The sequence below is a fragment of the Oryctolagus cuniculus genome, chromosome 1 (assembly GCF_964237555.1).
Source record: "Oryctolagus cuniculus chromosome 1, mOryCun1.1, whole genome shotgun sequence".
Taxonomy (NCBI): Eukaryota; Metazoa; Chordata; class Mammalia; order Lagomorpha; family Leporidae; genus Oryctolagus; species Oryctolagus cuniculus.
Genome location: NC_091432.1, coordinates 92,513,348 through 92,538,059, shown reverse-complemented (window position 1 = coordinate 92,538,059; position 24,712 = coordinate 92,513,348). Strand labels below are relative to the sequence as shown.

The 24,712-nt window shown below is 40.1% G+C and overlaps 1 protein-coding gene across 5 annotated transcripts in view; it reads right to left on the bottom strand.

Moving 5' to 3' along the window:
- Nucleotides 1–284: 284 nt before the first annotated feature.
- Nucleotides 285–24,712, bottom strand: part of ARHGAP42 (Rho GTPase activating protein 42) — a 304,390-nt gene continuing 279,962 nt past the window's right edge. For all 5 annotated transcript variants that reach the window (XM_051820336.2, XM_017343749.3, XM_002708607.5 and 2 more), the window contains 5 exons: nucleotides 23,950–24,330; nucleotides 23,406–23,562; nucleotides 21,614–21,676; nucleotides 4,984–5,063; nucleotides 285–3,503 (listed from right to left, as the gene is read on the bottom strand). In XM_051820336.2, coding sequence (XP_051676296.1) covers nucleotides 3,415–3,503; nucleotides 4,984–5,063; nucleotides 21,614–21,676; nucleotides 23,406–23,562; nucleotides 23,950–24,330 — 770 coding nt within the window. In that variant the 3' untranslated portion in view covers nucleotides 285–3,414. The remainder of the gene's footprint in view (nucleotides 3,504–4,983; nucleotides 5,064–21,613; nucleotides 21,677–23,405; nucleotides 23,563–23,949; nucleotides 24,331–24,712) is intronic.

The window sequence follows — 24,712 nt, the reverse complement described above, 5'->3', positions numbered from 1 at the left end:
TTTCCCAAATCTGAAATCCACATACTTCTGGTCCCCAGAATTTTAGACAAAGGATTTTTCAACTTGTTCTACAAATTGAAGTTGTTTAAGGCAAGGCTGTGAGGGACTCTCAAGTACCTCCAGGTGAATGATATCCTTTTTGATGCAGACTGACCTGAGGAATAAAACTACCAGTAAGGAGGTGGCGCCATCTTTGTAGGAGTTTGGTAAAAGATTTGTTTTCTTCACAACATGGTGGATCTTTAAAAGGCAAATCATAACATATAAGGCTCGTTACCATGGAATAAGAATAAAATGAAAGTTGTTGCATCTCTTTATTTTTTCCTATTTGGGAACTGGGATAGTTTGGAACTGAAGGATTGTTAAGTACATTTTTCCCCCACCATTCCTGAAAGAGTCAGCAAAGGAGCCAGTGTTGAGAAGCCTTGTTATGCTCCTGTACATTACAAAGCACAGAGAACCAATGCAACAAACAAGCGAAACCATTCACATCAAACAAGGAGAAACAGCACTTCTCCATACTTCATAGACGTTTAGAGGAACATTACTTTTCAGACATGAACACAGAACACAACAGAAAAATCCGTCAGTTGACTGAAAAGCTTCTATAATTTTGGTGGTGTTATGGAACAATAAAAAAGTCATCTGTGAAACTCATAAAAGTTTATTCTCAGGGATGTTGTCATGTAACACGCGAGATCCTTGATTAGGCCTCTCAATGTCATCCTCACACTGATTATATCCTAAACTGTGATCAGGGTACACTTGTTGCATGCTCCAACGTAATGGATTTGGCAATTCTAACATATCTTCACATTGTCTCTGAAAAGCTCAAATTCTGTTATTACAATACTATTACAATTCTGAAAGTGGTCCTATTCCAATGAGTAGCTTTGTTTTCCTGTATAATTAATACTCCAGGTGTTTAATTTCCATGATTTTCTCCATGCTCAAAATACCTTATCTGTAGGAAACTTAACAACAAAAGACAAGCAGCTATAGCCTGTCTCCAGTATGTAGCCAGGTCTTGCTTACATACGTAATCCATATGAAGAAAAAGAACCCTCCTCACAAATCTGCAAGATGAAAACTTCAAACAAATGCATAACTTGAACCAACACATTTGTTGCTTGCTTCAGGAAAGGGATCACTGTAGGGACTGCCACAAAGCAAGTATCATCATTAGAAGGAGAGCTGGATGACACAGCCATGTTCTAGAAGCAACGGCTTTTGTTTCTCATTGAGCATCAGTGTTACTAGCTAATAGGGACACTCTGGTCTGTGTTAAAGTAAAATGAAGGCTGAGATTTCTTTATGCAGCAGCAAGTGAAGTAGGATTCTGAATCTCTCTTTGGAGTCAAGTTGGTCTTTGAAAGAAAGCCAATTTGCCTGGAGAGGTTCTAATCCAGCAGAATGCCAGGTAATGGCAAGAGTGCTTAAAACGTGGGTGCCCTAGCCACTAAGGGCTGGTACACTGGAAAGGCTACCTTCTGTTCCCGCAGAAGGTAATTAGACTGGCAATGCTGTCAATACTACTAATGGCCACCAAGGACTTTGGCCAAGAAGCTCCGGCACCTTATTATAGTGAACAGAGTCAACAGCAAGAGGGAAAAGAACAAGATACACTTTCATCAGATCTTTCCACTACATCACCAATTTTTATGCTGTTAGAATGTTTTTCATTATTTTGATTCACTGATACATTTTCCCGGCTGTGACTCTGTTCACTACTATGCTCTTCACTGGTTAATCCTAATTCTGGCTATTTTTATTACTTTTCTTTTTAAAAGCATAAATACTGAGACATGGTTTGTATGTGTATGTGTTTAGCCTATTAGTTCTAGTAGTATTAATTGAACATGAAAGAGATTGAGGCTACAGATTACAATATCATGTAAAAAAGAGATTTAAAAAGTTAATACCTGAGTGTCTATATAGGGGAAAGTCTGAAATATCAAGTAAGATATCAAGGCCGAGTAGGCAGCCACATGGTAAATAACCACTTTTTGGAATCCTAAGAAAGTTTCTTTTTTGTTTCTTTTTTTTTTTTGCCACATATAGATATTTATAGAAATAATATATTAGAATTGTTGAAATAGAAATTATAGAAACAATTGCTGCATGACCAAATGTTGATGGGTAGTAAACATAAATTTTTGTTCTCTATAAATCCAGAAAAAAATCCTAATAAAGGATGTTACACTTATTGGCATAAAAGAAAATCACATACAGATTTTATTACTGTTAAAGATGATGACACAATTTCAAATTTTGTGACTCAATATGATTGAAGAGTCCTGTGTCTTTTTGTTTATTTTCTGTTTCAACTAAACATAGACTTTGAGGCATAGCTTCCCTACTAGTATCATCAAACATCTTTATCATTTGTAAAACAGTGTCCCCAAAGCCAATGCTGGGTACCATTACAATATTTTGACACTTTAGAGTGTTACAAGTGGAATTTAAGTAGTATGCCTTTGTACTGTGCTTTTACAGTTTATCCATTATTATAGCTATACTTTTGTGATGCCACTATTCTGCTACTAGCAGAGAGTATATGTGTATGACTTATCAGTATTTATATGTTAATGCAGTAAAATTTTATAAAATCCCAAAGTTATAAAGAACAATTTCACACATTCTCTAAACTAAGGGTCAGCAAACTATGACCCACAAGCCAAATCGAGCCCACCACAAACCCTTCTACTAATAGTCTTTAACAGAAACAGTTTGCTGATCCCTCCTCTACACCCATGGAAGCTATCTGCAATGCTGGATGGACTGTTTACAGTGGAATCAGTGTATGACTTAAGTTGGCTTTCTTTACAGACATCATATACATTATTGCTTCTGAATATTATCATCTATTTAGGAAACAAAATAAAATTATGTTAGAACGAAGACTTATTTCCTTGAAATGTTTAGGACCAGCAAAACAATCACATATAAAAGCAGTATATTTTTAAGAAAAAAATAATAAAATGAACAATTTAAATTACATTTTTAAGTAATGAGTTCAAGGTTGCTCAGAGAATGCCCGACAGTAAAAGACGCATCTCAAAATCCATATAGCAGGTTTCTGGTTTTCAAATTTTGGGGATATAATATTTTAACATGGTATTTGAGATTCCACAGTTACTATGGAAGAGACATTGTAGAGAGTGACTTACCGTTTTTTTTAAAGTAATATTTTTAAAATAAGAAACCAGCCAAGAAAGAATGGTAAATAGTTTATACTTTCTTATTTTCTTTTTCCATTAATATGGAGCTACATAGTCTGCAGGTGAAGAACTTGATAGAAATGGACTGTTTTCATTGAGTGGGCTGATCCCCATATCTGTGTCAGATAAAATCATCGCACTTCTTATTTGTCACCATGGATACCATGAAGATACTGCCATCCACTAAACAGCATTAGAGGAAGACAACATAATTTTCTGGGACTAGTCCTGTTTTGCCTTCATAAGTTGCCTTTAACCATCCGGGTTCCACTGATGGGTACACTGGCAAAATAAATAGAGAAATAAATATCACTCAATCACCACTAGATTCCAATAGTTACATAAACAAATGAGTTAAAAATCCAATTCAGATTGCATCAGTACAGATTTTTGTCTCAATAAAGCAGTTTTATTTAAAAAGGGAAAAAAATAACATGTACACATCCAAAAAATTTCAAACCATCTAGGAAAGTCGAAAGTTAAGGTTTTCCTTCCCATCCATCCTCTGATCTCTAGTTCTAGTCTCCAGAGTAGCAATTCTAGAAGTATCTGTTTTCCCCCATCCCAGGGGTGTTCCTGTTTTGACATTAAATACTATAATTAGCCTTCTCTTAACTAAGCTGCCATTTTAAAAAGTATCTTTATCATTTTACTGTGGAAGAGAAGGTAATTTAAAAAAAATTTTTATTAATATAAACAGAACAGATCTCACGTATTTCATAGGTATAGTTCCAAGAAGACAACCATATTTCCCTCCTTCTCACTGCCCTTCCTTCAATCCATACCTCCTTTCTTTTTTTAATTTTTACAAAGACATAATTTCAATTCCCTTTGTAATCACAGGCTTCATTCACCACTAATCTTAATATTGAACAAGTAAAAAATAGGAAGACCACAGTTCCAAAGGAGTATAAACAAGGGCTAAAAACAACAATCTTCGGGCTGGCGCACTGTGGCATGGCAGGTAAAGCCTCCGCCTGCAGTGCTGGCAACCCTATGGGCACAGGTTCAAGTCCTGGCCACTCCACTTATGATCCAGCTCCCCACTATGGCCTGGGAAAGCAGTAGGAGATAGCTCAAGTCCTTGGGCCCTGGCACCCATGTGGAAAACCCCCCCAAAAAAAGCTCCTGGCTTTGGATCGGCACAGCTCTGGCCGTTGCAGCCAACTGGGGAGTGAACCAGCAGATGGAAGACCTCTCTCTTTCTTTCTCTCTCTGCCTCTCCTTCTCTCTCTGTGTAACTCTGACTTTCAAATAAATAAACAAGTAAATATCTTAAAAAAAAAAACAATAATCGTATCACAAGATATCCCAGTATGTCATTATAAAATGATGTGAAGGCAGAAAAATCTAGCAAAAGTAGAAAGGAAATCCGAAGCAAACAATAGGAATATTTATGGAAAAATGGCAAGACCAAGTCGTTATTTATCAATATGAACCTTGAATGTATGTGCAAATTTTCAGAACAAAAAATCACAACCCTTTAAAGTTGGAATGGCTTTTGCGCCCACATAATCAATAAAGCAATCTCTTTCTCACACATGCAAGTAGGTGCCGGTGTACACATATGCACACAAACGTGTGCATCCACAGAGGAGTGAATGCGCTGAGTCCAGAGGGGTCATACACGTTCACTAATGCAGGTTATAAGGGGCAGGGTCTAGCATTGAGTTCGGGCCTCACGGCCGCCACTTTCAGTTCTTTACCACTATAGCATTCCTTCACGAAGACAAACGCAAGTTCTCGAAATAGACAGACTTACCGTTAGAAAATATCGCCCCTTGGGGGAAGGAGAGCTCATGGCTGTGCTCAGCTTTGCAGGAGTACATGGCTTTGGCTTGGCTGAAAGGGTAAGATGATTTGTCAAAACCACGACAATCAACCAAGTGTATCTATCTATACAGTTAAAATTTGTCTTCAAGAATTCTATTAATTTTTAGGTGTAACTGGAATGTAATACCCACAGAGAAACCACACATGGAGAGGTCTATCAGTGCATTTTCCACAAACTGCACACAATCAAGAAATCAAAAGTTACCACCACACCAAAAGCCCTTTTTCTGTTTCTAAGGCAGTGTCCTCCATGGCTGAGCACCTGGCTTATGACACAGCTCAGATCAGTTATAAAGGCTGCTCTGGGCCGGCATAGTGGCATAATGGGTTAAGCTGCCGTTTGAGACGCTGGCATCACATATTGGAGTGCTGGTCCAAGTCTCTCTTGCTCTGCTTCCAATCCAGCTGCCTAGGAAAGCAGCAGAGGATGGCCCAAGTGCTTGGGCCTCTGCCACCCATGTGGGAGACATGGATGGAGTTCCTGGCTCCTTGGCCTGGACATGGCCCAGTCCTAGTCATTGTAGCCCTTTGGGGAGTGAAGCAGAGGATGAAAGATCTGTACCTTTACCTTCTCTCTGTCACTCTGTGTTTCAAATAAATGAACACATTTTTTTTTTAACTGGGAGCATTTTTTATTTATTTTTTTTATTTAATGAATATAAGTTTCCAAAGTACGAATAATGGATTACAATGGCTTCCCCCCCATACCGTCCCTCCTACCCACAACCCTCCCCTTTCCCACTCCCTCTCCCCTTCCATTCACATCAAGATTCATTTTCGATTATCTTAATATACAGAAGATCAGCTTAGTATACATTAAGTAAGGATTTCAACAGTTCGCTCCCACACAGAAACATAAAGTGAAAAATAATAGATGATTTTTTTTAATGATGATGAAATCAGATCAGACCTATTGTCATGTTTAATCCCAGTGAGAGTCAAGTTGGGAGTTGATAGTTTCTGTTCTTTTCTTTTCTTTTTTTTTTTTTTTTTACAGAGGATCAGTATGCATTAAGTAAAGATTTCAACAGTTTGCACCCCCATAGAAACACAAAGTGAAATATATTGTTTGAGTACTCGTTATAGCATTAAATCTCAATGCACAGCACATTAAGGACAGAGATCCTACATGAGGAGTAAGTGCACAGTGACTCCTGTTGTTGACTTCACCAATTGACACTCCTGTCTATGGCATCAGTAGTCTCCCTATGCTCCAGTCATGAGTTTCCAAGGCTATGGAAGCCCTCTGAGTTCTCCGATTCTTATCTTGTTTAGACAAGGTCATAGTCAAAGTGGAGGTTCTCTCCTCCCTTCAGAGAAAGGTACCTCCTTCTTTGAAGACCTGTTCTTTCCACTGGGATCTCACTCACAGAGATCTTTTGCCAGAGTGTCTTGGCTTTCCATGCCTGAAATACTCTCATGGGCTTTTCAGCCAGATCGGAATGCCTTTAGGGCTGATTCTGAGGCCAGAGTGCTATTTAGGACATCTGCCATTCTATGAGTCTGCTGAGTATCTCACTTCCCATGTTGGATCACTCTCCCCTTTATTTATTCTATCGGTTAGTGTTAGCAGTACTAGACTTGCTTATGTGCTCCCTTTGACTCTTAGTCCTTTCATTATGATCAATTGTGAACTGAAATTGATCACTTGGACTAGTGAGATGGCATTGGTACATGCCACCTTGATGGGATTAAATTGGAGTACCCTGGTATGTTTCTAACTCTACCATTTGGGGCAAGTCAGCTTGAGCATGTCCCAAATTATACATCTCTTCCCTCTCTTATTCCTACTCTTATGTTTAACAGGGATCACATTTCAGTTAAATTTCAACACTTAAGAATAACTGTGTATTAATTACAGAATTAAACCAGTCATATTAAGTAGAACAGACAAAAAAACTACTAAGAGGGATAATGTATTAAGTAAATGAACACATTTTTTAAAAGACTACTATTATTTCATTGTTAGTGAGCTGCTAAATAGGCTGTTTTTTTTTTTAACTTTTATTTAATGAATATAAATTTCTAAAGTACAGCTTATGGATTACAATGGCATCCCCCCCATAACTTCCCTCCCACCCGCAACCCTCCCCTTTCCCGCTCTCTCTCCCCTTCCATTTACATCAAGATTCATTTTCAATTCTCTTTATATACAGAAGATCAGTTTAGCATATATTAAGTAAAGATTTCAACAGTTTGCACCCACATTGAAACACAAAGTGAAAAATACAGTTTGAGTACTAGTTATAGCATTAAAATACAATGTACAGCACATTAAGGACAGAGATCCTACATGAGGAGTAAGTGCACAGTGATTCCTGTTGTTGACTTTACCAATTGACACTCTGTGTTTATTGCATCAGTAATCACCCTAGGCTCTTGTCATGAGTTTCCAAGGCTATTGAAGCCTTTTGAGTTCACCGACTCTTACCTTATTTAGACAGGGTCGAAGTCAAAGTGGAAGTTCTCTCCTCCCTTCAGAGAAAGGTACCTCCTTCTTTGATGACTTGTTCTTTCCACCGTGATCTCACAGAGATCTTTCATTTAGGTCATTTTTTTTTTTTTTGACAGAATGTCTTGGCTTTCCATGCCTGAAATACTCTCATGGGCTTTTCAGCTGGATCCGAATGCCTTTAGGGCTGATTCTGAGGCCAGAGTGCTGTTTAGGACATCCGCCATTCTATGAGTCTGCTGAGTATCTTGCTTCCCATGTTGGATCGTTCTCTCCCTTTTTTATTCTATTGGTTAGTATTTTCAGACACTAGTCTTGTTTATGTGATCCCTTTGGTTCTTAGTCCTATCATTATGATCAATTGTGAACAGAAATTGATCACTGGGACTAGTGAGATGGCATTGGTACATGCCACCTTGATGGGATTGAATTGGAATCCCCTGGTATGTTTCTAACTCTACTGTTTGGGGCAAGTCAGCTTGAGCATGTCCCAAATTGTACATCTCTTCCCTCTCTTATTCCCACTCTTATATTTAACAGCGATCACTTTTCAGTTAAGTTTCAACACTTAATAATAACTGTGTATTAATTACAGAATTCAACTAATAGTATTAAGTAGAACAAACAAAAAAAATACTAAGAAGGATAATGTATTAAGTTGTTCATTAACAGTCAGGGCTATGCTGATCAAGTCACCGTTTCTCATAGTGTTCATTTCACTTTAACAGGTTTCCTTTTTGGTGCTCAGTTAGTTGTCACCGATCAGGGAGAAAATATGATATTTGTCCCTCTGGGACTGGCTTATTTCACTCAGCATAATGTTTTCCAGATTCCTCCATATTGTTGCAAATGACCGGATTTCATTGTTTTTTACTGCTGTAAAGTATTCTATAGAGTACATGTCCCATAATTTCTTTATCCAGTCTACTGTTGATGGGCATTTGGGTTGGTTCCAGGTTGTAGCTATTTTGAATTGAGCTGCAATAAACATTAATGTGCAGACAGCTTGTTTGTTTGCCAATTTAATTTCCTTTGGGTAAATTCCAAGGAGTGGGATGGCTGGGTTGAATGGTAGGGTTATATTCAGGTTTCTGAGGAATCTCCAGACTGACTTCCATAGTGGCTTAACCAATTTGCATTCCCACCAACAGTGGGTTAGTGTCCCTTTTTCCCCACATCCTTGCCAGCATCTATTGTTGGTAGATTTCTGTATGTGAGCCATTCTAACTGGAGTGAGATGAAACCTCATTGTTGTTTTGACTTGCATTTCCCTGATTGCTAGTGATCTTGAACATTTTTTCATGTGTCTGTTGGCCATTTGGATTTCCTTTTTTGAAAAATGTCTCTTGAGGTCCTTGGCCCATCTCTTAAGTGGGTTGTTTGTTTTGATGTTGTGGAGTTTCTTGATCTCTTTGTAGATGCTGGTTATTAACCCTTTATCTGTTGCATAGTTTGCAAATATTTTTTCCCATTCTGTCGGTTGTCTCTTCACTTTCCTGACTTTCTTTTGCAGTACAGAAACTTCTCAATTTGATGCAATCCCAATAGTTAATTTTGGCTTTGACTGCCTGTGCCTCCCAGGTCTTTTCCAGAAACTCTTTGCCTGTGCCAATATCTTGCAAGGTTTCCCCAATGTTCTCTAATAATTTGATGGTGTCGGGTCGTAGATTTAGGTCTTTAATCCATGTTGAGTGGATTTTTGTGTAAGATGTAAGGTAGGGGTCTTGCTTCATGCTTCTGCACGTGGAAATCCAGTTTTCCCAGCACCATTTGTTGAATAGACTGTCCTTGCTCCAGGGATTGGTTTTGTAACCTTGATCAAATATAAGTTGGCTGCAGATGTTTGATTTCTGGTGTTTCAATTCTGTTCCATTGGTCTATCCATCTGTTTCTGTACCAGTACCATGCTGTTTTGATTACAACTGCCCTGTAGTATGTCCTGAAATCTGGTATTGTGATGCCTCCAGCTTTGTTTATGTTGTACAAAATTGCTTAGTTATTCGAGGTCTCCTGTGTCTCCACAGGAATTTCAGCATCATTTTTTCTAGATCTGAGAAGAATGTCTTTGGTATCTTGATTGGTATCGCACTGAATTTTTACATTGCTTTTGGGAGAATGGACATTTTGATTATGTTGATTCTTCCAGTCCATGAGCATGGAAGATTTTTCCATCTTTTGGTATCCTCTTCTATTTCTTTCTTTAAGATTTTCTAATTCTCATCATAGAGATCTTTAACGTCCTTGGTTAAGTTTATTCCAAGGTATTTGATTGTTTTTGTAGCTATTGTGAATGGGATTGATCTTAGAAGTTCTTCCTCAGCCATGGCATTGTCTGTGTATACAAAGGCTGTTGATTTTTGTGCATTGATTTTATATCCTGCTACTTTTCCAAACTCTTCTATGAGTTCCAATAGTCTCTTAGTAGAGTTCTTTGGATCCTCTAAATAAAGAATCATATCGTCCGCAAAGAGGGATAGTTTGACTTCTTCCTACCCAAGTTGTATCCCTTTAATTTCTATTTCTTGCTTGATGGCTCTGGCTCAAACTTCCAGAACTATGTTGAATAGCAGTGGTGAGAGTGGGCATCCCTGTCTGGTACCAGATCTCAGTGGAAATGCTTCCAACTTTTCCCCATTCAATAGGATGCTGGCCATGGTTTTTTCATAAATTGCTTTGACTGTATTAAGGAATGTTCCTTCCATACCCAGTTTCCTTAGAGTATTCATCATGAAAGGGTGTTGCATTTTATCAAATGCTTTCTCTGCATCTATTGAGATAATCATATGGTTTTTCTTCTTCAGTTTGTTAATGTGGTGTATCACATTGATTGATTTGCACACATTAAACCATCCCTGCATACTAGGGATAAATCCCACTCGGTCTGGGTGGATGATTTTTCTGATGTGTTGTTGTATTCTATTGGCGAGAATTTTATTGAGGATTTTTGCATCTATGTTCATCAGGGATATTGGTCTGTGATTTTCTTTCAATGCTGCATCTTTCTCTGGCTTAGGGATTAAGGTGATGCTGGCTTCATAGAAAGAATTTGGGAGGATTCCATCTTTTTTGATTGTTCTGAATAGTTTGAGAAGAAGTGGAATTAGTTCTTCTTTAAATGTCTGGTAGAATTCAGCAGTGAATCCATCTGGTCTTGGACTTTTCTTTGTTGAGAGGGCCTTTATTACTGTTTCAATTTCTTTCTCAGTTATGGGTCTATTTAGGTTAAATAAATAGGCTGTTTTTACAGCTGCATAAAAACCAAGATTACTGGGAACCCTAAAGCTTTTTTTTAAAACCACTTTCATTTTTATGTTACATGAGGTGACAATCAAAAATTAAAAGGTCTGTGGAATATGGCAAGGGGCCAGTGCTGTGGCACATTGGGTTAAAGCCTTTGCCTGCAGTGCTGGCATCCCATATGGGTGCCGGTTCAAGTCCCAGCTGTTGCACTTCCAATCCAGCTCTCTGCTGTGGCCTGGGAAAGCAGTGGACGATGGCCCAAGTCCTTGGGCCCCTGTACCTACATGGGAGACCTGGAAGAAGCTCCTGCCTCCAGATCGGCACTGCTCTGGCTATGGCGGCCACCTGGAGGGGAACAGCAGATGAAGACCTCTTTCTCTTTCTCCCTCTCTCTCTGCCTCTGCCTCTCTGTAACTCTTTCAAAAAAATTTTCAAAAAAAAAAAAAAAAGAATATGGCAAGTCAATTGAATGGGCATGATATATAAAATATGGGGTAAGATCATGACAAATGGCAATCAACTACAGCTGCACTGCCAGAGACTTGGCAGGGACAGATGGGAGTTCTTTGCAAATCTGAGCATATACTCATCTCCTAAAAAGTGAAGTCAAGACCACACTCAATGCAGCCAAATACTCTTAAAAAAAAAAGTCAGAATTTTAACACATTTGAACCATCACAAAGAAAGCCATCATCCATGGGTGCTAATTAAGCCACAGGTCAGGTATTCCTTATCTGTAACATTCAATGACATTGGAAAGACCTACAACTTCTCTGACTTCATCCACTTATCTCTTCCACAAGCAGAGTCCAAGCCAATGTCCCTTCTGGCCTGCATGACGTAAATAGCTTCCACCAACCTCCAGGTTTCCTTTTTGTTCACGTAAAATCCATTCATCACAGATCATCCCGAGGGCAGTTGTGAAACTGTCCATCAGATCATGTGACTTCCCTGATAACACGCCTCCCTTACCTCTTTTGGGTCTGCCTCTGTTCATGCACTCTATTCAGTCACACCAGCCCTCTTTCTCCTCAAACTCACCAAACTCAATGGCATCTCCAGGCTAGCTGTGCTCTCTCCCTGAGATGACGTCCTGTTGATTTTCCTGTGGCTGTGTAATTCCAGGTTCACATGAAAGTTCATGACCTCTGCCAAAGGCCAGGCCCTTCCTGACCACGGATACTACAATAGCTGCCCAGGCAATGATTGTATCCTACTTCCAGTCTATGTGGTGTTTATATCTGGTATTTGTTGTTATTGCTGATATTTTTATCTTCTCCCTCAACTACAATGTAAACTACAATGCCCCACCCTTAGTAATTCAGCAAAACTCACTAACTCAATGAGAGGGAAAAAAGGAAACATGTTCTAGTCTCCTTTTCTACATAAGTCAATTTAAAGATTCAATATCCCTTGTTTGCTCTTGCTGAGGTACTAGCACTATGCCTGCAAAGCAGCACTGTAATAACTGCCACCTGCAGCTCTCCAAAACATCAGTGTGCCATCCTATCTTATTTCTCTGCTGGAATAGAACCTAGGTCTGATCTCTGCACTTCCAGAAAGACGAATTGTCATTTAATCTGGGATCCTAAAGACTATTTAAGGATTCAAAAGCTTGCACAGCAAGACTTTTATAGAGAAAGATTCATTTGATTTTTAAGTAATTCATTCCTTCTATTTAAAAAAAAAAAGATTGATTTATTTATTTGAAAAGCAGAGTTAGAGAGAGAGATTGATTGAGTGATTCCATCACTGGTTCACTCCCTAAATGGCCACAATGGCCAGAACTGGGCCAGGCTAAAGTCGAGCCTGGAACTCCATCTAGGTCTCCCACATGGGTGCAGGTGCCTGACTACTTTGGCCATCTTGTGCTGCTTTCCCAGGAGCATTAGCAGGGAGCTGGATCGGAAGTAGAGCAGTCAGGACTTCAACTGGCACTCCATATGAGATATTGGCATTTCTGGTAGCAGCTTAAACCACTGACCTACAATGCCGGCCCCCAGGAAGATTCTTACACAGGGAGATTTAATGTAGACTCTGACAGAGAAGTTCTGGCCAGTCTGCTTCACTTGATGTGAGTCTCAGTCTACAACTCCAGCAAGGTTGCTAGGAAAGCACATCTGGGAAAGACCATCAGTCCACACAATACAACTTCCCAGGCTAAGGTGGAACTGAGATAGTGGAAGCACCCAGAGAAGGACGAGTTTTGCATTTAAAAAGCCCTGCACGTATGCACCTGAACACACGCACATGAGTGTGTTGCTTGCATCCAGGAGAAGGGCGCTAGATGAAGATGGTACCAAGTTCCAAAGGCTTCTAAGAATCAGACCATGTCAATCTTAAACACACATTAGTTTTTCCTATAAAACTGCTAGCCAGCTATAACCATTTGATCTGAGGACTGCAGAACAATTTCCCTAAAAATATGTAAGTATTTCTCAAAAAATAAATCTTTCTAACCATGACAATTTCTTCCAATAAACATGATATTATTTCTTGTAATAATTAAGATAAACTGCTAAAATCTATAAGGACATAATTTCCAAAGTTTTAAATATGGTTATTATGGAATATTCTTTGCAATGATATAATTGGTGAAACTACAATTTAAAATACAACCAAATTCTTTTTGTTAATATTTCAGACATGAGTGTTCCCCTATATGAGGACTAGATGGGGGCACAAACATACAGATTATTATACTAAATAGATATTGTTAAATGTATCATAAACACACGGCACAAAGTGTTATCTGTCATGACTCTTCAATTACTTGTGCATATGTCTAGACAGTCGTAATTTTCCTCTGCTGAGATCTGTAACTCCAGGTGCTAACACACCCCTGAGCTCTGATGGTTAATGTGGACTCTGTGACAGCAAAGTTTCCTCTCCAGGTGCTAATGCTTCCTCTTTTACTGCCTTGTGTATTGAAGAGGATGTGAAAATAACACTGTCACCTATTGTATCTCTCTTCAGAAGAGTCTAATATCCCTTTGAAAAGGGTTTTCAATATCCTACTTTTACTACGTGGGAGAATAAGGTAATGACTCCACAATCCTAAAAGCCATTTCTTCCCCTCATCATTGGGAAAATGATCTGCTCACAAGCTTCATTCCTAATTCTCAATGCAGTCTAATGCTGATGAAAAAACTTACAAAGGCTTGAAAAAGTCAGTGTGCAAAATTCACCAATGCTCATCTTAAATTTAAGAGAAATAAAAAATTCACCAAAATCAACACATTTTCTGGAGGGCCACTTAATACACACACACACACACACACACACACACTTTGTATACTTACTGCAAGTTTCACTTCTAAAGGAAAGAGAAGTACAGACAAATATTATAGCATTATGTATTAGTATAAAATCTAGAAACAAAAAATTATAATCTAAGCATATAGGATTCCATAATGAGTACATGAATCCAGTGAAATGTTAGCAACTACAAATAATGCTATTGAGGAACACATTCCATGAAACAATGTTAGTATGTAAAGCAAAAATATTTGCAGACTTGTTCTTGGAATGACCCCTAAATCGCCCATGACAATTTACCGATAAACATTGTGCTTGCTTCTTGATCACCGGTTGGAAACTTCTTAAAATTTGTCACATGTTATATTCATAGTTCCTTTTTTTGTTGTTCAACAAACACTGGCCATTACCAGCTTGGATATCTGTATTAGTATTGGATGTCTCACATGGGCACCTGTTTGAGTCCCAGTTACTCCACTTCCCATCTAGCTCTCTGTTAATGTGCCTGGGAAAGCAGGAGATGATGGTCCATATTCTTGGGCTCCTGCACCCATGTGGGAGACCCAGCTGAAGCTCCTGATCCCTGGCTTTGATCTGGCCCATGCCCACCCATTGCTGCTATCTGGGGAGTGAACAAGTGGATGGAAGATGGATCGCTCTCTTTTTTTTCTCTCTTTTTCCCTCCCTCCCTCCATTGTTCCCTCCCTTCCTCTGCCTTTCAAAGAAATAAAATAAGACTATAAAAAAATTTCTAATACAGGGTAGGCCTTTGGTTTTATGGATGAGATGATGGTGGGGATGCCTTTATCCTACACTATAGTTTCTGAGTTAGAGTCCTAGCTCCACATTTGGCTCCAGTTTCCTGCTGATGGACACCTTGGGAGGGAGCAGGTGGTAGCTCAACTACTTGGATGCCTGCCAGCCATGTGGGAGACCTGGCTTGAATTCCAGAATCCTGGCTTCGGTCTAGTCCAGCTCCAGCTGTAGTGGGTATTTGAGGAGTGAAACAGAGGATAGATGCTCTGTTTCTTTGCCTCTCAAATTAAAAATAATAATTCATTAATTTCTAATACAATTAGTACCAATGGATATAACCCAATAAACAGAAGCTCTTTGGATATCCTTAATGCTCTTTTAAGTTTATAAAGGTGTTCCAAGACTAAAAAGTTTCAGAATCACTGTCACAGATGAGATTATACGACTATGCACCAAAATTTGAGAGTCATTATATTTAGATAATGATATTAGGGTCATTATTTATTACCTTTTAATTTATTATTACTCTCCACAATTTTAGAAGATAAAATTAGATTATTCCTTTAAAAACCAAAGCTTCTTTTTTTCCTTCTTATGAGTGTCATGGTGCTTTCTGGATCTAATATAAGATGCATCATCTGCTCCCAAACCAATGACTTACAATCTTCTCAAAACTCAAATTCCCTGGATAAGAAGACTATGTTGAGCTTTGTTTTTGTGTTTTTTTAGTTATAGCAAAATATTGGTTCTTTAAATTAAAATAGAAATATATGAGGCTTTTTTTTTTTTTTTAGCATGAACCAAACTCTCAATTCTCAGTTAATTTCCTGAATTCTCAATTCAAGAAGATAGTTATGGAGCTTGCCTAAATGACACTTTAAGTGGGTCACACCACTTACTGAATGTAATTTTTTGGGACCATGGTTCCCACACTCCTCTGTAATGCTGAGGCAGAGCCTAGTGGCATCTGGTTCTGGAAGGTATTCCACTGGTTAAAGAAAATAACTGGAAATAACCAACATCTGCTTAGTGTGGTGTACTATGGCATTCTTCTCTACTTCTTTGGTTCTCAACTTTTCGCACACTCAATAATCACTTGGGAGTTTCCCCAGTCCTCACTTACAGATTCCCCAGTCCTCATTTTGGACATTACAGGGTCTGTGGCAAAAACCCAGGATCTTTTTTTTTTTTTTTTTTTTGAAAGAGAGCAAGAGAAAGGCAGAGTCAGAAAGACAGATTTTATCTGTTGGTTCATTCTCAAAATGCCAGCAATGGCCAGGCTGATTTGGACCAAAACTGGGAGCTGGAAACTCAATTCAGGTCTCCTATGTAGGTAGCAGGGACCCCACCAGCTCAGCCATCACCTGCTGCCTCCCAGGGCGCACATTAGCAGGAGGCTGGATCAGAAGCACAGCTGAGACTCCAACCCCATGGGATATGGAGGTTCTAACTGGTAATTAACTGCTGGGCCAAATGTCTACCCCCAGTATCTTCATTATAATAAATCTTGTAGGGGTAAGTGTTGTGGTGCAACACGATAGGCCACCAGATGAGATGCCCACATATCAGGGTGCTGTCAGTCCTGCCTCTACTTCTGATCTAGCTTCCTGCTACTGTGCCTTGGAGGCTGCAGATGATGGCTCAAGTATTTGAGCCCTTGCAACCCATGTGGGACACCTGAATGGAGTTCCTGTCTCTAGACTTCATTCTGTCCTGGCCCCAAGCCATTTGTGGACATTTGGAGAGTGAAGTGGGAAACACAAGGTCTCTTTTTGTCTCTCTGTCATTCACTTTCTTTTTTTTTTCTCTTTTTTTTTTTTTTTTTTTTTTTTTTTTGACAGGCAGAGTGGACAGTGAGAGAGAGAGAGACAGAGAGAAAGGTCTTCCTTTGCCGTTGGTTCACCCTCCAATGGCCGCCACGGCCAGCGTGCTGTGGCTGGCGCACCGCGCTGATCCGATGGCAGGAGCCAGGTACTTATCCTGGTCTCCCATGGGGTGCAGGGCCCAAGCACTCGGGCCATCCTCCACTGCCTTCCCTGGCCACAGCAGAGAGCTGGCCTGGAAGAGGGGCAACCGGGACAGAATCCGGTGCCCCGACCGGGACTAGAACTGGGTGTGCTGGCGCCGCAAGGCGGAGGATTAGCCTACTGAGCCGCGGCCTCATTCACTTTCAAATAAATAAAATGAGTACATAAACATTCAAGAATCCAAGTCTTAGAGTGTAATCTCTCCCATTCCACTGGGCATGCTATCTTTAAGATTGCTAGTTTTATCTTAGGAGTTAAATCCAGCATCCTCTCTTGATTCCTTGACATTTCTTTCTTTTCTTCACTGGCGGCCATGCCTTCACTTCCTAACCACTCTTTCACATTGTTCCCTAAATAAAACCATTAAAAAAAAACATTTTAAGTAAAAGCATCTGCCAAAGACCAATGCTTAGCCATTTTTTCCCTTTTCCAAGCAATAAATCCCCTATGCTAGGTACTGTCACCTTTACCTATGCAGTGCAATTGTTGCATTTAAGTTTCTCAAATGGCATCAAACTCTGCGCTGCCCTGGTTCTAGCTGTGTATTTCTAATCACCTCTCACTTGTCCTCCAGGCTCCTCAAACTCTATGCCCAGAACTGCCATGCCCTCTGTGTGTGTACAAAACTGAGATCAGACGCCAAGCTACCATTCTTTCTGATTCTTACTATCAGACACTTAGAATGTTCTTTACACTACTCTCAGTATCTAAGCAGCTACTCAGTCCTATCCTAGTCATAAAATCTCCTTATTGCTTTTCATACTTTTGCTACTCTCCTAATTAAGACCTAATTTTTACCATTATATTCTAAATAGTTGCTTCTCTCCCTTCTCCACAACTTCATGGAAAGGTCACTTGCCTGATCTGTTCAGGTGCATTGTTCATCAGGCCACCCATCTGCTAGTGGCATCTGAAGTCTGCAGTGACTCCAGAGGCAGTATTTTTCTGTTGCTCAAGGTCATTCACCAAAACATCCCAGCCTATCTTTTTCACAAACATGGCTAGTCTTCCTACTACCTCTGGGCCATTCCAAGAGTAATCCTTATTTCGCAGAAGGAACATGAGACAGGCATTGTAGAAGGTTAGTTAGGGAAATGTCCTTAACTTCTATCTGTTGTTTAGCTTAATTTAATAGTAGAAAAGAGAATCAGATGACTGTTAAGAGTTAGCACTGAAATACTGCTAACATATTAGAGAACTAAGTGTCTTAGACAAGCAATATAAGCAATAGTTATAATACCTATAAATGTAGAGATAATCCACACAGCTTCTACCATGGATGTGAAGTACATTGTTGTCTATTTTATAATGATTCAGAAGGCTCAGAATTATGACCTTTATTATATAAGTAAATAAAGTAAATGGATTACCAAAATATGTAACTACAAAGTTATACAACTAGGAAGTGAGGGGCCAAAATTCCTGTTTAACTGTGTCTGTTTCAGTGACAAGTTATACACAGTCCAGAAATTCAACTGGTTAACAGAGGAAGACTGTAACTCTGAATGTAGAGCTGAGTGAGCTTTAAGCTTTTGCTAATACCCATTAGCAGCTAATGTACTAGAAAATAAAAGTACATTATTAAAATGCCTAGGTTGATTGTTAGATATATGACTAAATCTTTATGATACAACAGTGTCCTGATTTACTTCATTAACAGCTTTTTTCCTTAAACCTCTGTGAGATTACAGACCAGTTGGCCTTTCATATCTGAAAGTTTCACATCAACAGATTTAACCAACCATGGTTCAAAAATATTAAAAATAAAATGCGGGGCCAGCGCTGTGGCTCACTTGGTTGGTCCTCCACCTGTGGCACCAGCATCCCATTTGGGCGCCGGGTTCTAGTCCCGGTTGCTCCTCTTCCAGTCCAGCTCTCTGCTGTGGCCCAGGAAGGCAGTGGAGGATGGCCCAAGTGCTTGGGCCCGGCACCCGCATGGGAGACCAGGAGGAAGCACCTGGCTCCCAGCTTCGGATCGGTGCAGCGCCGGCCATGGTAGCCATTTGGGGAGTGAACCAATGGAAGAAAGAGCTTTTTCTCTGTCTCTATCTCACTATCTATAACTCTACCTGTCAAATAAATTAAAAAAAGTAAATAAAAACAAAATGCACCTACACTGAACATGGACAGACTTTTCCCCCTTGCCATTACTTCCTAAGAAATATAGCCAAACAATCACTTATATATCATGTACATTGCAGTAGATATCAAAAGTAGCCTGGAGATGATTTAAGGTATATAAGGTATATAATGTGTGTGGGTTATATGCAAATTCTATGTCATTTTATTTGAGGGATTTGAGCATCTTTTTGTGTTGATATCTATGAGGTTACTGGGAATTTTTTTCTGAAGAGTCAGATTCTGTTTGGAGCTTTCTAATGAACGAGCGCCATCTAGTGGAAAAATTCAACCATTTAGTGCAAGAGATGGAAGTAGCAAGCTTATACCGCTTTTACACTAAACCCTAAAAATGATGACAATCTCAGAGAACTGATATTTGCTCTGGAATGCAGGCTTGATTTTCACCATGCCTTGGTAAAAAGGAAGAAGATGAAGATGCTGTGTACAGAGATAAGAGGCTTATGTAAGAGTACTCAGGGATCAGACGTATCAATGCAAGGCACTGCCACCCAATTAAGAGATCAAAGTGCCTCTAATCTGTGGAGCTAAAAAAACAAACAAACAAACAAACAAAAAACACAAATAACATTCGAAGACCCTCACTAGGCTTTGGAAAAAACCAGAAAGAGTGTGAAGGCACTGGTATTCCTGGTAACTACCACATATCTAGCATTACACAGTTGCTTAAGAAATGCTTGCTCTTTAAAAAACAAAAAACAAAAAAACCCACAAACTTTGAAAACGTTGATAAAATTCTTTTGTTGAATAACCTTTTTTTTTTAAAAAAAAAAAAGATGTATTTATGGGGCAGTGCTGTGGTGTAGCGGGTAAAGCCACCACTCGCAGTGTCGGCACCCCATATGCGTGCTGGTTCAAGTCCCAGCTGCTCCACTTTCCATTCAGCTCTCTCCTATGGCTTGAGAAAGCGGAAGAAGATGACCCAAGTCACATGGGAGACATGGAAAAAGTTCCTGGCTCCTGGCTTCAGATCAGCCCAGCTCTGGCCATTGTGACCATTTGGGGAGTGAATCAGCAGATGGAAGAGCTCCCTCTCTGCCTCTCTTTAAGTCTGCACTTCAAATAAATAAATAAATCCTTTTTTTAAAAAAATTATTTACTTGGAAAGTCAGAGTTATAGATAGTGAGGAAGAGACACAGAGAGAGAGGGAGAGAGAGAGACAGAGAGAGAGAGAGAGAGAGAGAGAGAGAGAGAGATAAATCTAAGGCCGGCGCCGCAGCTCACTAGGCTAATCCTCCACCTAGCGGCGCCGGCACACTGAATTCTAGTCCCGGTCGGGGTGCCAGATTCTGTCCCGGTTGCCCCTCTTCCAGGCCAGCTCTCTGCTGAGGCCAGGGAGTGCAGTGGAGGATGGCCCAGTTGCTTGGGCCCTGCACCCCATGGGAGACCAGGAAAAGCACCTGGTTCCTGGCTCCTGCCACCGGATCAGCGCGGTGCGCCGGCCGCAGCGCGCCGGCCGCGGTGGCCATTGGAGGGTGAACCAACGGCAAAGGAAGACCTTTCTTTCTGCCTCTCTCTCTCACTGTCCACTCTGGCTGTCAAAAAAAAAAAAAAAAAAAAAAGAGAGAGAGAGAGAGAGAGAGATAAATCTTACATCTGCTGGTTCACTCCCTGAATGACCGTAATGGCCAGTGCTACATCAGGCTGAAGCCAGGAGCCAGGAGCTTCACTAGGTATCTCATGTGGGTAGCAGGGGCCCAAGTACTTGGGCCATCTTCTGCTGCTTTTCCTAGGCCATTAGCAGGGAGTTTGCTTAGAAGTGGAGCAGCTGAGACACAAACTGGCACTCATAGGGGATGTAGGTGTTGTAGGCAGTGGCTTTACTCACTATGCCACAGTGCTTGCCTCTGGCTATATAACTTTAATAAGGATTATCTTTGATAACTACAAAGTCTCAATTATCCAGACACAGGAAGCTCAAAAATGCATCAGTACATCCAAATGGAAAACCAAGTGTTACTTTTCAAGTTCTCTCTTTTATATGTTCTTTGAGCAAGTACTTATAAAAATGCCTATTTGTAGTAGCTGCTGATAGTATACACACACACACACACACACACACACACACAGAGCCACCTTTAAGAAATTCTATTATTCAAATAACAAACCAGACTGCAACAAAGAAAAGAAAAGGAACCAGGAACTTTAGAAGCAAACACATTAATAGCAGCAAGATGTAATAACTCATATCATTTCAACAATGGAGTAGAATGTAAAGTCTGGAAAGCCTGAATGAAGTCTTGTACTTAAAACACAGAGGCACCTGGAGTAATTAGCTCTACAATACCTCACTGGTCCTTAAGAATAACCAAGGTTTTCAATGGATGCCCTGCAGGATTCTTCCAGAAAAAGTTAGATAACTCACAAAAGTCAAGAATGCACTTTTGAAATCGCTCCCAAAATGATGCTCCAAGGTACACAAAGGATTATGGAAATGCTTTCTTTTGGAAGTCTGTTTGTTTACAATCCTTCTGGGAAGATTTCAGCAAAGGAGGCATTGCTACGGAGAAGCTGGGATGCTACATGCCATTCAGACACGACCTCCTGTGAAGTGCCAGTGGATGCGGCTTTGGCCAACATATCTGGGGGCACAGCTGCCATGGATAATCTATCATGTCAATCCTAGGCAACAGCGTTAACATTTCATTTATGTTTTTAAATGTGTTTAATGGTTTTGAGAACTTACCGCCCAGAAGAAACCGGCTTAAGTGAACCAACATTTTCAAACAGCTGGGCTTTTGCCGCCACTCTGAAAAATAATTTTGGAAATAATTCTTCACTTGGAAAATTACTGTGTTCAAGGCAAAATTCAGGGTTGTCAGTTCAACAAAAACAATGATTGGTTAAGAACCATCATCAAAATCGGACCTGGCTTTCAACTGTCTAAGCTTTAATGTGGGAGATTTTTAATTCTAATCTGCAGTTCAAAAAGCATCAGAGTGTAATAAGCCTACAGCTACATCCCCTGGGGATTCTTAGCGCTCTCATCCTTTTTAACCTCCAAACTGAGGGAGCAGTAAAAGGAACATTGTCTCCCACTGTGCTCCTGGGAGCGTGCCATTGATGCCAGCGGAGCCACCAGGGAAGAATCAAAGAACCAAACTGACATGCAGGGAGAACTGTTGTTCCTTCTGATCGCTACCAAACAACCAACTAGACATATTTTCAAGTATTTTTTTAAATATTTGAACATATTTCCTGCAAACTGTTAAGGCCAAATTCTGAAACTATTGCCAATAGATACATTTTTTGATTCAAATCTTGTTTGAAAATTTCAAATTATGGTGTGGGATTGGGGAGAGCTTCCACTCAATGTGGTGAGACTACTGGGTATGAATGGTAAACAACTGAAATGAGGCACCTGAATTAGACTTTCAAAGTCTATCTTGTTCTTTAATTGACAACCTCAATTAAAGCCATCTGACTATCTCAAGGATCATTTTACATCTAATATAGAACATAGACTCCTTCATTTTAATTAGTACTTTAACTATCAGGACAATCACAAAACAGAAGCTCTTTTCTTTCTTCCACAAAGAAGGGAGTTTATATTCTCGCATCTTCCCTGACAAGTTGGATTAAAATTTAATTTCCCTTGACTGTTTACACATGCTGGGGAGTAGACAGATTTACAAATATATTTGTTTATTCCACAGTAGCTGGATTTCTGACCAAGAGAGATGATAGATGGTGAACACACCCTGCTACCAAAACATTCTTGTCAAAGAAACAGGCATAGTAAAATGCCTTACTGAAGTTACAATGAATAACATGTCAGCAATACCATCATATTAAAAATGCACATGATGTAACAGGAAGAGCACAGAACGGAAGCTAGAGAAATCTTGGTTGGAATCTCAGTCTGTCACTTGTTAGCTGAGTAGATGTGCACTAATTTCTCAAACTTCCTAAGCATCTATTATCATCATCTCTAAAACAGGGTTTATACATTCTGTGAAGGTACTACAATGAGTTTGTGGAGGAAATGGAAGTAAAAGCATGAGTTCATTTTAGTGAAAAAATAATTTTGAAAGTTTTACATAGTCTTTTTCATAACACTTTGTCCACATAGCATTAAAAATGTGCACCAAAATAACTCATACTTTTAATTCCATTTCCCCACGAACTTTTAAAAAATTAGTTGTGTGTATTTTTTTAAAGATTTATTTATTTATTTGAAAGGCAGAGACACAGAGAGGCAGAGGCAGAGTCATGCAATTACATTAAGCCATATCGCTAATGCTAGGCAAAGTGATAGTGATTAAAGTGCCACCTCATGAGACTGTTTATGCATCCTAAACCTGTTGCAACCTTCCTGTAACATCACACTTCAGAATATCAACCAAGTCCTACAGAAGCTGGCTGTACCCACTCTACAGATGAGGCATTCCACAGTGGGACTCTTAAGAGTTCTTTAGAACATACTCAACCCTTCTGCATCTCTGGGTTGCAACAAATACAAACTCTTTCTCACTTACACTGAGCCAGGTCGCTGATAGCCATTGCTTGATGCAGTGTCTAGCCTTAACCTCCTGCACATTTTTGGAGGCAAGTCTGGGTTTGGTGTGGCTTTGGGTGACTCTTTGGAACCTATAGAAGTTAAGCTTTGAATGGATCCACTGTAGCTCTTGTTTCCTTTAAAAAAAAAAAAAAAAAGCCCAAAGAAATAGGTAAGATGCTATTAGACAAAATAATAGCAACACCACAGTACATGTGCATAACAAAAGGACGCATTTTTCTCTGAGCCTAAATGGGAAGGTACAGAATGTTCTTGGAGCACAACAGCCCATCACTCAAGGAGATCAAAATCTACAGTAATTACAGAGACATCACCTCACAGGGATGGAAAGACTTAGGAAAAATGTCACAGCACACAGAAGTTTTAAAACCCAAGCTCAGGAACAAACAGATAAGCATCATTAGTTTCTTCAGCATTAACTTTATCCCTGCCTAGTCATGCTGAGTAATTCAGCGAGTGACACTGAGACAATGGCATCTGGCACCAGCCCCACTCCAGCTTACCTTCGGCCACGGAGATGGATCTGAGGGAGGACGCAGAGGCTCTTTTCAGCCCTGAGAGTCCGTACGGCCCTTTCTTGACGAGGTCTATGGGTGGTGAGGTGTCCCCTGGGCTAGCGACCGAGGCGACACTCTGTCCGTCTGACTCTGCGTCTGTTTTGGTTGCATCTTCTCTAGAACTTGACTCAGGACTGGTTGTCCAGAGCCCAAGGCTTTTCTGTCCATTGGAAGACGATGGGGTTGCAATCCAGGGGATGCCTCCAGACTTCTCCCGGGGCTGGCAGGAAGCTGACTTGGTAGTGCTATTTTGTTCAGAGGAGTGAGAGGAGAGTGACTCAATGCTACCCATGGGTGTGCTGTCTGGGCTGCTGCTATAGGAGTCACCTGAGGCAGAGCAGGAAAAACAGCGGTAGTTACCAGTAGCTAGTGGTGCTACCAGAAAACCTTGCACATTCAGCTTACCATGCGGCTACCTGATCCCACTGACGCGCAGGCCTTTCTTGGGTGTGCAGAACTGTCCTCAGCACTGAACAGTCTGCATCCGACCTTGGTGAATGTATTTCTCAATACTATTCTAGGAAGATTTTAGACATACATGTGAACTAACTGCCCCTATGTAATAACTGTATTTCTTAAAGCATTAGTGAGCTGGCTGAATTCAGATAATATTTGTTTCTGAAACAGGACTCGGAGGTAAGAGAAGTGAGTCATGTGTGATGTTACAAGAAATCAATGGAGGAAGGTATACTAAAGACATATCTCTGCC